We start from the raw sequence: 13494 nt of genomic DNA on the forward strand, positions 1-13494 counted from the left end.
CAAACCCTATTAGATGAGGAGTCCTCAACTCTCAGCTGATGGTGGTCAAATATTGGAGAGACAATCACACAACTAGCTAGTGAAGAAGGCATCTCTTCCGCCACTTCCATCAAAAAATGACTAAAGAAGATCAGGCACACTAACCTATCACTTTCTAGGACATTAACACAACTATAATTTTTTTTTTTTGCCATTCAAAAGAAACACAAACCTCATGAGACATAAGACCATCATGGCTACAAGGATGGCTGACCGTGAAAGATGGCTCCTGAACTTTAACTTTCACAATCGAGAGGCTGGGCATATGGAAAAAACAGAACCTCTTAGCTGAATCCCCCAAAGGCAATGGCGGCTTATTAAGAGAAACTCTCGCCTCCATAATGACTTATTTCTGTCGTTGACGAAACTTCATACCACCATAGGAGATCAAATTCTTGCCAGATCCAGGCCTTTCAAACCTATCAAATGACTCTAAGCCACCAGCGAGAAAGCGACAACCAACCTTGAACTCTGTAGCAGCACAACCGGAAGAAACCATCGCACAAGGGTCATTGGACGCAACTCCCTCTTTTGGAGTGGCGAAGAAGTGTGAGGGTGAAAACTGAAAAGTGCGAAAAAGGACAAAAGAAATTGGAAAGTCCCTTCTGATCAGACTCAGAGAAAGAAAATGAAAATGAAACGCCCCCGCCAAAAAACATATTTAAATATTTAGCGGTTATCAGCCACTCGCCTAAATATTTTAAATACACAAAAGCACCAGCCAAGCTTAAACCCTAGATTTCGAAACTAATCTCTCTCTCTCTCTAGGCAATCACTCTGACTCTCTCTCTCTCTCTCCACGCAATCACTCTGAATCCGAATTCAGGGAACAAACCGAAGCAATGGACAGAAGCATGATATCGGTAGACCGGTGGACCGACGGCAGCCAGGCCTACTTCCTCACCCACCTCCACGCCGACCACACCAGCGGCCTGTCTCCTACGTGGAAACGCGGCCCTCTCTTCTGCTCTCGAATCACGGCCAAGCTCTTCCCCTTCAAGTTCCCTGGATTCAAGCTCTCTCTGCTTCGAGTTCTCGAGATCGGTCAATGGCACTCCGTCTCTCTGGTATCTCCGACCACCGGATCCGCTACCACCGTCGATGTCATGGCCTTCGACGCTCACCACTGCCCCGGTACGCTCTCGGTCAGGCGTTTTGGTTCTGTTATCAACTTGCTTCTGTTGCTCTCCAATTGTTCGATGGAGGTTGTAAGTGAATAAGTTTCTTATGTAAGGCTGCAAACGGACTAAGTTTTTGCAGGATTTTAACTCAGCTGGGACCAAATTTTTTAGATAAAATTATAGACAAAAAATTGTATAAAATCGCAATAATGTTTTGCTTGAAAACTTATTGGGCCTAGTTTATTTTATTTTTTTGAGCTATATGATCTACTTACTCACAAATTAGAGTAAATTTTCATTCCCTCTGGCTTTGTACGACTTATTCAGTGCAGACATAATGAAAGAAATATTAAATTATATGCAATAGTATAGAAAATTTTAGAGCCACCCATGGGGGTTTGCAAAAATATACAGTACCACAAAATTTTCATTCCTAGGGATTTGCTTGAACCTCCTAAAACATTAGTAGAGCTGCCCCTGGCTCAAGGCTCGGCTAGTTAACAAACGAGTTGAGCTCGAGTTTTAAGCCTGTTTAGTAAAAGAGCCGAGCTCAAACCCGTCAAAGCTCGGCTTGGCTCGTTTGCAGTGCTACTTTCTTTCAGTGAGTTTCTGAATGCTATACTACCTTATAGTTGTTACCGTCTCGTAAAATTCTTTAGGAGATTAGGGTGTCCGTGTAATTGTTAGGAATTCGGTTTGTCGGCAGCAGCAATAATTGTGATCATGTTTGTAATTCCGTGTAATTGTTAGGGATTCGGTATGTACTTCATTGCAACGACTGTATAGTATACTACTCTGCTACTGTATAGTCGCCCTTGCCACTATCCAACAGGATGCTAATTCCAATGGAAGGAGAATGCATCGCGCCATAAAAATGAGGAAGGCGCAGATAAATAAAGGAGTTCTGTTTTGACTGAAGAGTTGCTATTCCTACATTTCCGACTTGAATAATTATACTACCTTGTCTGTGCCCGACACTTACGTAACACAGATACTTGAGGTCGGTAGACGTGTCCCTGCTTCTTAGACCTTAGGTTATTGCAACTAAAAATAATTCATTCCCGTTTGGACCTCGAGTCTGAAAACGATGAACATCAAGAGTTCTCTGGATGAAGTGAATCCACCATTGGTTGACTGTACTGTTCTTGGACCACATGAGTAGCCAAAAAATGATGGTAGCTCTATAAGCATTGCTGATATAGATTCAAAAACCTTGGAAATTTTGTCTTGCTTTTACTCCTATCTTGGGAGTTTCAGTGTGCCAGTTTCACAGTTCCCATCCATCAGTATGTTATGTTGACTTATCATTGCATAGGAGTAGTTTTATTTTTTCTGTCTGTTTTCCTCTTCTGTAACATAATCTGGGTGAAAAGTTTCTTATTTGCTTTCTTGGTTTTTCAACTGACAGGTGCAGTCATGTACTTTTTTCGTGGTGAGTTTGGCTGCATGCTTTTTACTGGGGATTTCCGATGGGAACCAACTAGTACAAGGGCACAGATTGGAAGGAGCATGCTACTAAATGCCATCGGGAATGATAAAGTTGACATTCTTTACCTGGACAATACTTACTGTAATCCGTCATATTCTTTTCCCTCTCGAGAAGTTGCTGCTAAACAGGTGTGAGCTTTCTTTGACAGCGAGATTTCCTCACTTTCCACCTTTTATGCAGTGGAATTGAATTAATAGACTTGTAACCTAAGGGAAACTAACTAATCTACAGGTTTTTGCTTTTTCATCTTTCCCCCCAAAGTCCAATAAGCCTGACATAAACTATATGTCGTGTAACATGCTTGTCGGGTGGCTTGTGATCAGCTCTGTATGATTCTTGCAGTTGTTGATGATTGTTAAACAAGTGCAGAAATATGTGTTTATCCATTGATGGGAATGTCAGGGAGAGGTGGAACTGACTGAGTTCTTAAAAAATTGGTCTTTATTATTGTTCTTTATGATGGCTGAACAATGTGCATTTGCCAAAACCAAATTGGTACCAGTTTCACCAAACACATATGCCTAATAATTGGAGGGCTTGAGGGATACGTTGAAAACATGCATGGCAGGTTTACAGAAATGCAAATTCAGCGCTATTGGCAGCAAAGAAAATGGCAACATGATTGGCATACGGAAATAGACAACGAGATGGACCTTTACAAAGCAATGTGAAACAAAAAGGTGTAATATAATTATCACTTTAGGTATCTCTCATGGGGTATTTATTGGATAAAAAGGCCCGGATGGGTAATCAAAAGAATATCAAACTGAAATCCATAACTAGAATGGTTTCTTATTGCTTTCAAAATTTAAACTACATACCTACTTCTCCATTGGATTTGTGTCTGGGGGTGAGGGTGGGTTGGGGTGGGTTGGGTGTTTCATCAAGTTTCAGCTTTTTGTCGTGATTTCATTTCAGACTGAAGTAAAATGTTCAGAAACTCGGTCACTTTGAACCCGAGTTTCGTCCCTTGACATGGTATGGGCCTTTGGTATTATATATCCTCTGTCGAACTTCATTTTGTGATTGTATATGGAAATGAACTAGCAAGTTTCTGATAATACATTTAATTGTTTTATGGCCGGTTACAGGTGGTTGATGTGATCGCCTCTCATCCTAAACATGACATCATCATCGGTATCGACTCTTTGGGCAAAGAAGATCTTTTAATTCATATTGCACGTGTGCTAAAAATTAAGGTTTGCTCATTCCTCAGTGAAAGAAATTTTGAGCTAGGGTTGTCTCTGTATGTGGTGTGGCCTTAACAGCTTGTGCAGTGAATAGTGTCTTCGACTTATTTTTTCAGGTAAACTAATCCTGGCATAGAGTTTCAGACTCAAAACTCAACCAAAAGAAAACAGAAAAAAACCCACCAACAGTCCCAAAACAATCCCTGATAAAAAACCTTCCTATGAATCCTCTATGAAGCAACAGTGGCTAAGTTTTGATGAGAAGCCTTAACCCTCCTCCAAGAGCTAAGGCTTACACGAATGTGCCCTATGATTAACTAAGTTTTGTAAAGAGGAGGAGCAATCCCTGCAGAGATTCTGAAACAGCCTACCATTCCTTTCCCTCCACAGCCAATACATAGTTGCAGCTAGGGATAACTTGAAAATAGTGTGAACCATGGAACTGCCACCTCTGTGTTGCCTGGTCGAGCTCAACACTCCAGAAAACTCCATAGGACCACTACTCAGACCATTGCACAACAATATACAAGACCAGACTTGCTGAGGACAAGGACAAGAAAAAAAGAGATGAGAATGAGACTAATCATCCCTAAGGCACAGACTACACTGAAGGTCCACCTGAAGTGTCTTCTACTTGCTATTACATAAACTGCGTTGTCTATGGAGAAGATTGAGTGAATTATCTCAGAAATATAATGGTGCTGCACCTACTGGAGCAATAACATCACGTTTCTAAATTAGTTCAGGATAGGAACTATACTTGACCTACTTAGTTTTTTTTCCTGTCTTCCGTTGCGGTGATTATGTAGGTTAGAAGAAATCCCTTAAACTGGGACATTTGCACACTTTTACTAAGCCAAGAATATTGTGAGTTTAGACCATAACTTTGTGATTCTTTTGAACATAAGTTTGGTGCTTCCTTCTTGTATTTTTGGATATGCTTGTGCTCTCTCCCTCCACCTTGCACTTGAGTGACACATCTAAGTGGAAATTAGTTAATATTCTTTTGTTTTTGGTTACAGATTTTCTTGATATCCAGAAGACCAAAAGAAAGACAATTGCATTATTAGCTGCTTATGTATAGTAATTTTGTTTGAATGAACAATGACCAATGGTTCCTTATATTTTCTTGCTTTGTTTCTTTGAAGATTTGGGTGTGGCCGGAGCGTCTGCAAATTATGCATCTTCTTGGGTTCCATGACGTCTTCACAACCAAAACTTCTCTAACTAGAGTGCGAGCTGTCCCTCGCTACAGTTTTAGCATTGAGACTTTGGAGGGACTAAATGAGATGCGCCCAACTATAGGGATTATGCCATCTGGTCTTCCATGGTTGGTGAAACCCCTTGAAGGGAACACTAATGCGCTTGGTTCATCTCCCTCAATTTTTCGCCATGGAAAAAAACTAAATGTAAAAGTTCGGAGCCCCATGTACATGAATAAGCCTAATGGAAATTGTAGAGCTGTGGAAAGGTATCATGAATACATGTATTCAGTTCCATACTCTGATCATTCATGCTTTGCTGAGATAAAGGAGTTTGTTAAGATAGTCCAGCCAACCAACTTGAAAGGGATTGTATCTTCATCATCTTCTTATGTCGATCCACTTTACTATTTTGGCCGCCTTTTGGGAGAAAAGTTACAATCGCAATGTTCATATCGCAACTTTGACAGGAAAGGTGAGAGAGTTGAAGCTGCCCATACCAAATCCGCTCTCAGAATTGATGATTCTTCTAAAGCAGGAAAGAAACGAAGTAGAACAAAAGGTGATGATGTTTTAGGTGTTCAGGCGAGTAGTAGAGTCAGGATATTGAGACGATTAAGGCGTGGTGCAAAAATATTGGAACTCGACTGACTTGAATAATTATGTGTTAAATGTTGCCATTACTTTACAGTGAGGCTGTATGCTAATGTTACACATGCCTCTTATTCTGAGAACACATGTATAAATTCCGGGATTCAGCTAAAATTACAGGTACAAGGCATTAATTTTTGTCTTCATTGATATACTGAAGTTGTAGTCTAAAATTGCTTCATAGGTACTCTAATTTAAGAAGATTTACAATATGTTAGCGCATTGACACTGTAGACTATGAGAAACAGTTACGGGATTTTAGGTTTGTTTTTCTCCTCTTTTTTTTCCTCGTTTTAAAAAAAGTAACCATCTGAAGTTAGTACAAGGGAGAGAACTTTATTAGTTACTCCCTCCATTTCTAAATGATAGTGATTTACGAAAAGACGTGTAATTTTCGGATCAAAAAATAAAATACTTCCATGAATAGTTTTAAAATTTATTGACATCAAATTAAAGATCTCAATTAGTTCTTTAATTTGGTTTAAATTAAGTTTAAAAATCAAGCACAGAAGTATGCTATTTTTGGGCCTAAAATTAAACAGAGGGAGTATTGAATAGAAATACATTGGGTGTCAGGGACACTACCGACTATGGGAATGGATCTTGAGGTTTGAGGTCTGGTTTAATTAAACGTTGAGCACAAAGGGTGTGGATTAACCACCTCACTGTTTATGCGCTTCCTTGTTGTGTAATGAGTATAATTTTATTTCATCTGAGAAGTTTTATTGACCCTCCACTTTTTGTGAAGATAGCCTGACTCACAGAAACTGCTTATTCATATAATGTGCATGTAGTACACATTTTCACTTCAAAGTACGAATAGATATAAGGTCTTGATAGATTATGTTTGTGTTATGGTCGTGTTGATCTCTTGGATTTTTGGGCGCCGAAGCACAGATTTTTCCAATTGTTTGGTTTGCACATGATGTTTTACATCATCCGATGGATATTTTCTTATGCGGTTATTTATGAAACACTATGTTTGGAACTTTGTAAGGGATTAAGAAAACGAAAGGAATGGGAGAAGAAATACCATTTTCCTTTGTGTTTTCTCTCCTACTTATCAAAACCTCGGGTGTAACTAAAAAAGTCTGTTTAATTGATTTCTGAAACTAAGTTTCTCAAGAATTCTTTGTATGTCGTCTTTTACTCATTATTGTCCATGGCATTTCCTTTTGTTTTTTTGTTCTTTCCGCTTAATGATCTTGGATTCGGTCATTGCTGCTCATCACCATGGCTGTGACTCTTAGCAAAGCATAGGCTTCTGCACTCAAGAATTGAGGCATTCTATGAAGTTCTGACTTTAGGGCTGATATGGTTCTGCTGCAAACGTCTAAAAAACTGGCAGTCTCCCCCATGTTCGATTGCCTTCTCCTCTGGGTCATGAAAAAGAGAATGCCATCTTAACTGGTCAAAGAGATGAAAACTAAGTCTAAAGTCCACTAACAAAACCGTAAGACCCATTATCCCCCGGTCTGAAGTCCACTAACAAAACCTCAAACCTAATAAAGGAGGCTTTATTTTAATAGTAGTTTGTTGAGGCCTCAAAAAATCTGAAAAGCAAAGGGCCTCTAGCTTCTAACCATTTTCTTCGTATTGAGGTGAAGAATTTTCGGTCAATAAGACTTGGTCCCTGGTTGTAGGATATCCTAGGATCCAGTCTTAGAATGGAATTTTCTTGGTAGGGACTGGAAGTTTGGTAAGTCTTTATAATGGAAAAATGTGACTTATGCGGTGTGCCTCAGCCCGTAGGTAGTGTGACATGCTAAATTATAGTATCAAGTTTTTTTCCTCCACACATCAAATCTTCAACCAAGATTAAAGCAATAGTATAGTGGACACATCGTACCTCATCCGTTTTCTTATAGCTTATACCTCAATTAATTCTGGAAAACTAACTTCACCGCCTACTTACGGGGTTCCCAATCAAAGTCAGAGCAAGCTTTATATGGATTCGTCCCGTAGGAGTTGATAGAGCCTGAGAAAAAGGTTTCGAACTTGAGATTTTGAGAGGAGCAAACTCCTAAGTCTCAAGACTTGACTACTAGTCTCCTACATTCGGAGGTGGTTTAACCATAAGATCAATTATGCCCTAACAAAACCTCAAACCTAATAAAGGAGTCCTTATTTTAGTTGGTTGAAGCCTAAAAAATCTCGAGTTGTTAGTGCTTTTACATCTATTCATACATACTTTTTTTTTTTATAATCTTGGTAGTTTAATACTATGAATTTTCATGAAAATATAAAGAAAAAGAGAAAATAGGAAATTGTACGAAAACGAAAGCTGAAACCATCACAAATAAGGAGGAAAAAGAACAAACAACGATAGGAAACTGAATTGGGAAACCTTGGGAAGGAACTTCTGCAGAAGGATGATAATCATGCTTTGTCACTTTTTTCTTTTTCCTAGCATTCTATTGTAGAAGTCTTGAAGATATTGGAGACGGTGGTTAGATGCACGTGGTTCCACATAACGGCTCCGAACACAGTTGTGTCTGAAAGTTTTGCCCCTAGATTTTCTCTTAGCTTTATTTTTCCATCCCTCCATGAATCTCTACCCTAATTGAATATATCCAGACACGTTCTTTTTAAGGATTTCATCCTGAATGAAAAATACCCAAATAGGCCTGTCATGGCTGCTCATTAAAATGAGGTCTTTGATTCGTCATAGACTTGATGTGAAACGTAGATTCTGGGTTGTTTTGTGGCAGTTTGTGGTTATTAGGGGTAATATATATGAAAAAATTATTACTTATTCTTGGACCACCGATACCGTCACATGGTGCTTTAAGAACACAGAGCCGGCTTATAGCCAAGGCCGGGGAAGCCGGCGCTTCCGGCCCCTAAAAAAATTTAAAAACAAAGGGCCCCAAATTTTTAGGATCCCTATAGATATATATGGTCCAAAAAAAATTGTACTAGTCTCATTTACACAAAATAGGCCCAATTGAAATTTAGAAGCCACAATTAAAATAGGCCTAAATTGTGAAATTACTACTTAGAAACCCTAAAGCATTAAAAAAAAGAAAGAAAATAAGGCATATTCCATAACAAATACATATACTTTATTTGTTTCGAATTTGATATTTTGATTTCTTTTAATACACGTTATCGCATATATGAATTCACCGCTCTTTTTACAGGTATCGGGAGCTTTTTTACACATTAACTAGTTTCAGAAAAGCAATCTTTAACATGTTTTTATTATTAAAAAAATACAGATATATTAGGAGTTTAGAAGTATTTAACTAAACGCCAAAAAAAAAAGAAAAAAGAAAGATCAGATATTTCCTAGGTATGACCGTATCCTGGAAATTCCGACTCTGTTGTCCTGACTGCTGGAAGGTTCCAGCGAACCTCGTATTTCTCAGTCAAAAAAGGCGGATAGCCATAATTAAGTTTGAGGAATTTGGACAAGGTTTGAATAGAGGGTTGCGTAGTTCTAGGATCACGTCTAAATAAACACCAACACATTTATGTTTGTGCAATGTGTGTAGAGTCCATATACTTATATGTGTGAATATATATTTAAATATTTAAAATAAGTGTGGTTATAGTATTAATGATTGAGGGTAAGACAATACATTTACTACAAAAAATGGAGATGGAATTGTATATTAACGGGTAAAGCGACTTCTCAGTTATAATGTGGACTTTACTACTGGTACAGCAGATTTTACACAGACAGCGTGTACAGCGCGCGTTTAGGCCCATCTCGGGTCCAACAAAGATAATCGGAGCCGCTCATTTTGTTCAATATATTTTGCTTAAGGTCCTTGTAAAAAATTAGCTTCATCCGAAAATGATAAGAGCATTTGCGAAGCGTCCAAAATCCCTGTAAAAGAATTCTAAAGCGATTTTGGACCCTTCGCAAATGCCCTTATCGTTTTTGGATGAAGCTGATTTTTTACAGGGACCTTAAGAAAAATATATTGAACAAAATGAGCGGCTCCAATTATCTTTTTTGGACCCAAGACGGGCCCAAACGCGCGCTGTATGCGCTGTCTGTGTAAAACCTGCTGTACAAGCAGCATTTCTGTTATAATGTCCTGATGGGGATGGGAGATGTTGCCAACCGAGATAAATGGTCGGATGGACCGGATTCTTAGATAAAGTCTTTACTTCAGTAAAGACTTTCTTCTTCCTAGTGATCTGAACAGAATCAAATCTCTCTCTCTCTCTGCACAAAATTCAGGGCAGAGATATGGGTGTCAGGACCAACTCATATTCCAGCTTTTCACTTCTCTTCCTGTTCTTCACTTTCAACCTCCCCATCTCCCATGGATCCGACACCATTTCTGCAAACCAGTCTCTCTCCGGGGACCAAACCCTTGTCTCAGCAAATGGAACCTTCAAATTGGGTTTCTACAACCAACCAGGTAACTCCTCCAACTACTACATCTGTATTGTGTACAATAAAGTTTCTCTTCGTACAATAGCTTGGATAGCAAATAGGGATAAACCCATCTCAGATAAGAACTCAGCAGTGTTAAAAATCATGGATGGCAATCTAGTTCTTCTCAATGAGTCACAGATACCCATTTGGTCCACAAATCAGAACTCCGCCGCTTCAAGTTCTGTGGTGGCTGTTCTTGGGGATGATGGTAATTTGGTTGTCAAAGATGGGTTTAATTCAACCCAACCCATTTGGCAAAGTTTTGATTTTCCTACTAATACTTGGTTGCCTGGGGGTAAAATTGCATATAATAAGAGAACTAGGACTCATCAGTATCTAACTTCTTGGAAAAATTCGGAAGACCCATCTCAAGGTCTGTTTTCTTTGAGTTTAAAAGCAGATACCAAGGAGTATGTGATATCGTGGAACGGGTCTGAACAGTATTGGAGCAGTGGCTCTTGGAATGGGCAGATTTTCAGTTGGGTCCCAGAGATGAGGCTCAATTATAATTACAATTTCAGCTACGTTGATAATGAGAATGAGAGTTATTTTACGTATTCGATGTACGATCCTAAGATTATATCACGATTTGTTATGGAAGTTTCGGGGCAAATCACGCAACAGACTTGGTTGGAAACCACCGGGCTATGGAACTTGTTTTGGTCTCAGCCGAGGGAGCAGTGCGAGGTTTACGCGTTTTGTGGGGCATTTGGGGCTTGCAATCAGATTACACAGCCCTTCTGTAGATGTTTGAAAGGGTTTAGTCCGGTTGGTGATTGGAATTTGAGAGATTATTCTGGTGGGTGTGCGAGGACAAATAAGTTGCAGTGTGGGAATACAAGTGTTGCTAATCAGGAGTCGACAGATAAGTTTCATGAGTATCCCAACGTGAGATTGCCTGATAATTCACTGTCTGTTGCTTCTAGTAGCGCTGCCGAATGTGCATCTTCCTGCTTGAATAACTGCTCTTGCACTGCTTATTCCTATTATAGTAACGGGTGTTCGATTTGGATTGGGGAACTTGTGAATCTGCAACTCTCACCAAATGATGGTACTGGAAGAACTCTTTATCTCAGACTTGCTGCTTCTGAGTTTTCGAAGGGTAAAGAAAACAAGGGGATAATTATTGGTGCTGTTGCGGGTTCAGTTGCAGTAGTACTACTTTTAGGCCTAGTGTTTATTCTAATCTGGAAGCGGCAGAGGAGGTTTGTTGGAAAAACAAAAATGGAGGGCTCATTGGTTGCGTTTGGATACAGAGATTTGCAAATTGCTACGAAAAATTTCTCAGAGAAACTGGGGGGAGGAGGTTTCGGTTCTGTGTTCAAAGGTACATTGCCCGATTCAACTACTATCGGGGTGAAGAAGCTGGAAAGCATAAGCCAGGGAGAGAAGCAGTTCCGAATGGAGGTTAGCACGATCGGAACCATTCAACACGTCAACCTTGTTCGGCTTCGGGGGTTCTGCTCCGATGGTAACCAGAAGTTGTTGGTGTATGATTACATGCCGAACAGGTCCTTGGATTCCCATCTTTTCCACGAAAGGGAGGGGCAAGTCTTGGACTGGAAAACGAGGTACGAGATCGCTCTTGGAACGGCCAGAGGATTGACTTATCTCCACGAGAAGTGCAGGGACTGTATTATTCACTGTGATATAAAGCCAGAGAACATTCTACTAGACGGCGAGTTCTGCCCAAAAGTCGCGGATTTTGGCCTAGCAAAGCTCATTGGCCGAGAATTCAGCAGGGTTCTGACGACCATGAGAGGGACAAGAGGTTATCTTGCACCAGAATGGATATCAGGAGTTGCCATAACAGCCAAAGCTGACGTTTACAGTTATGGAATGATGCTTTTTGAATTCGTATCCGGAAGGAGGAATTCGGAGCAATCTGATCAAGATGGGAAGTTTAAGTTTTTCCCGACTTGGGCTGCAAGGGTCGTAGTAGAAGGGGGCGACCTGTTTAGCCTATTAGACCATAGATTGGAAAAGAATGCCGACGAGGAGGAGCTAAGGCGAATAGCTAGAGTGGCTTGTTGGTGCATCCAAGATGATGAGAACCACAGGCCAACAATGGGTCAAGTGGTACAGACACTTGAAGGGGTTGTAGAAGTGAACCCGCCTCGGGTTCCTCGGTCACTTCAAGCGTTTGTCGAGAACCACGAGCATATAGTTTTCTTCACCGATTCGTCTTCTGGACAGAGTTCACAGCCAAAGAGCGCTCATTCAACTGCTTTCACTCGGGCCAATAGCTCTTCTTCCACAATGATTTCCAATTAAGTCCGGTTTGAAGATCATGAAGAAATTAGTGATTTGCTGAGTACTTCTCTATGCAGTTAACTAAATATACATATAATAAAGTAGTTCCTGCCTTTTTTTGTTGTCTTGTTTTTGTATGTAATGCAAAGCCTTAATCCGCATGGTGAGGCCTCTTTTGTTACTTCCTCCCTCTCAAAATATTTGTCTAGTTCGCAAACGAGGACTCAAAAATAATACATTTCTTTCAATAAAAAGTTCAATTTTTTTCCTTTCATAAATTACAATGAACTCAACGATATCTAATGAATTGTTGAAAAAAATTTGATTTTTTCTTGCAAAAATTGTGTTATTTTTATATCTTCGTTTTGTGAACCAGACAAATATAATGGGATGGATAGAATACTATTTAGACTCCGCTGCATGTATTTCTAGTGGTTAGACACCTGTGTTGCATGTGGTTTTTGTTTCTGCCTGTGATTCATTTTTACTCATATAGGAGTTCAATAATTCTTTCTATTATATCTTGTTGAAAAGTGCAATTTTTGTTATACCCAATTGTTTTTTACTGGCTGAGGATCCCCTGTTCTACTTCTTCTGTCCCACTCTTCCCCATGCGCCACGTATCCACTCCTTGCTTCCCCTCTAACAGCGATGCTTACTCAATTAAATCATTACTTCTTTCCTATTCCCTTTTACAGTTTTATGTTCCCCACTTCTATATAATATGCACTTTTGTACTCTAACTTCATTTTATTCTTAAACTTTGAAAAACTTAGCAATATGAGTCTTGCACCTCCTCAACTAGCATGGCTGCATGGGTGTTCCAGCTATTCGTCGGATGTTTAACCAACCTTTCCAGTTTACCCAATCATCTCATGCCGTGCCTATCAGCATGACTGAATTAGGGTGGTTTTGGATTAAAAAGTTAAGTAACTTATTTTTTTTGTCTTTATTCAATTTTTTTGTTTTGCGTTAAATTTTTATTACTTATTGATTCATTTCGACGAGAGGAATCGGAAAAGTAAAAATTTTTGATCGAAATTCATAATTTTTTGAATAAAGACAAAAAAAGTCAACTTATTTGACTTATTTTGTATTTTTAAAAAAAATTATGAGTTTCGATCAAAATTTTTTATTTTTTCGATTTCTCTCG

At 39.4% G+C, this 13494-nt stretch overlaps 2 protein-coding genes across 4 annotated transcripts in view; both read left to right on the plus strand.

The window, feature by feature from the left end:
* Positions 1-755: 755 nt before the first annotated feature.
* LOC131323105 (uncharacterized) lies at positions 756-5841 on the plus strand. Of its 2 annotated transcripts, none has more exons than XM_058354737.1 (4): positions 756-1173; positions 2575-2777; positions 3741-3848; positions 4988-5841. In XM_058354737.1, the coding sequence occupies exons 1-4, from the start codon at positions 882-884 to the stop codon at positions 5690-5692; spliced, it is 1308 nt and encodes a 435-aa protein (XP_058210720.1). In that variant the 5' UTR covers positions 756-881; the 3' UTR covers positions 5693-5841. The 2 variants fall into 2 exon arrangements, with proteins under 2 accessions (XP_058210720.1, XP_058210719.1); XM_058354736.1 differs by having other exon boundaries at positions 757-1173; positions 2569-2777.
* Positions 5842-9829: 3988 nt separating this feature from the next.
* The window catches only part of LOC131323101 (G-type lectin S-receptor-like serine/threonine-protein kinase At2g19130), a 59643-nt gene continuing 55978 nt past the window's right edge, over positions 9830-13494 (plus strand). For both annotated transcript variants that reach the window (XM_058354730.1, XM_058354731.1), the window contains exon 1: positions 9830-11240. In XM_058354730.1, the coding sequence (XP_058210713.1) occupies positions 9897-11240 (1344 nt within the window). In that variant the 5' untranslated portion in view covers positions 9830-9896. The remainder of the gene's footprint in view (positions 11241-13494) is intronic.

This window comes from Rhododendron vialii, chromosome 4a, assembly GCF_030253575.1.
Source record: "Rhododendron vialii isolate Sample 1 chromosome 4a, ASM3025357v1".
In the NCBI taxonomy this organism is placed as follows: domain Eukaryota; kingdom Viridiplantae; phylum Streptophyta; class Magnoliopsida; order Ericales; family Ericaceae; genus Rhododendron; species Rhododendron vialii.

Excerpts from the sequence above, each read along its gene's own strand:
- LOC131323105 (XM_058354736.1), top strand. The coding sequence starts at position 882 with ATGGACAGAAGCATGATATCGGTAGACCGGTGGACCGACGGCAGCCAG. Across the intron at positions 1,174-2,568 it reads CGACGCTCACCACTGCCCCG|GTGCAGTCATGTACTTTTTT; the intron begins GTACGCTCTCGG and ends TTCAACTGACAG. Across the intron at positions 2,778-3,740 it reads GAGAAGTTGCTGCTAAACAG|GTGGTTGATGTGATCGCCTC; the intron begins GTGTGAGCTTTC and ends GGCCGGTTACAG.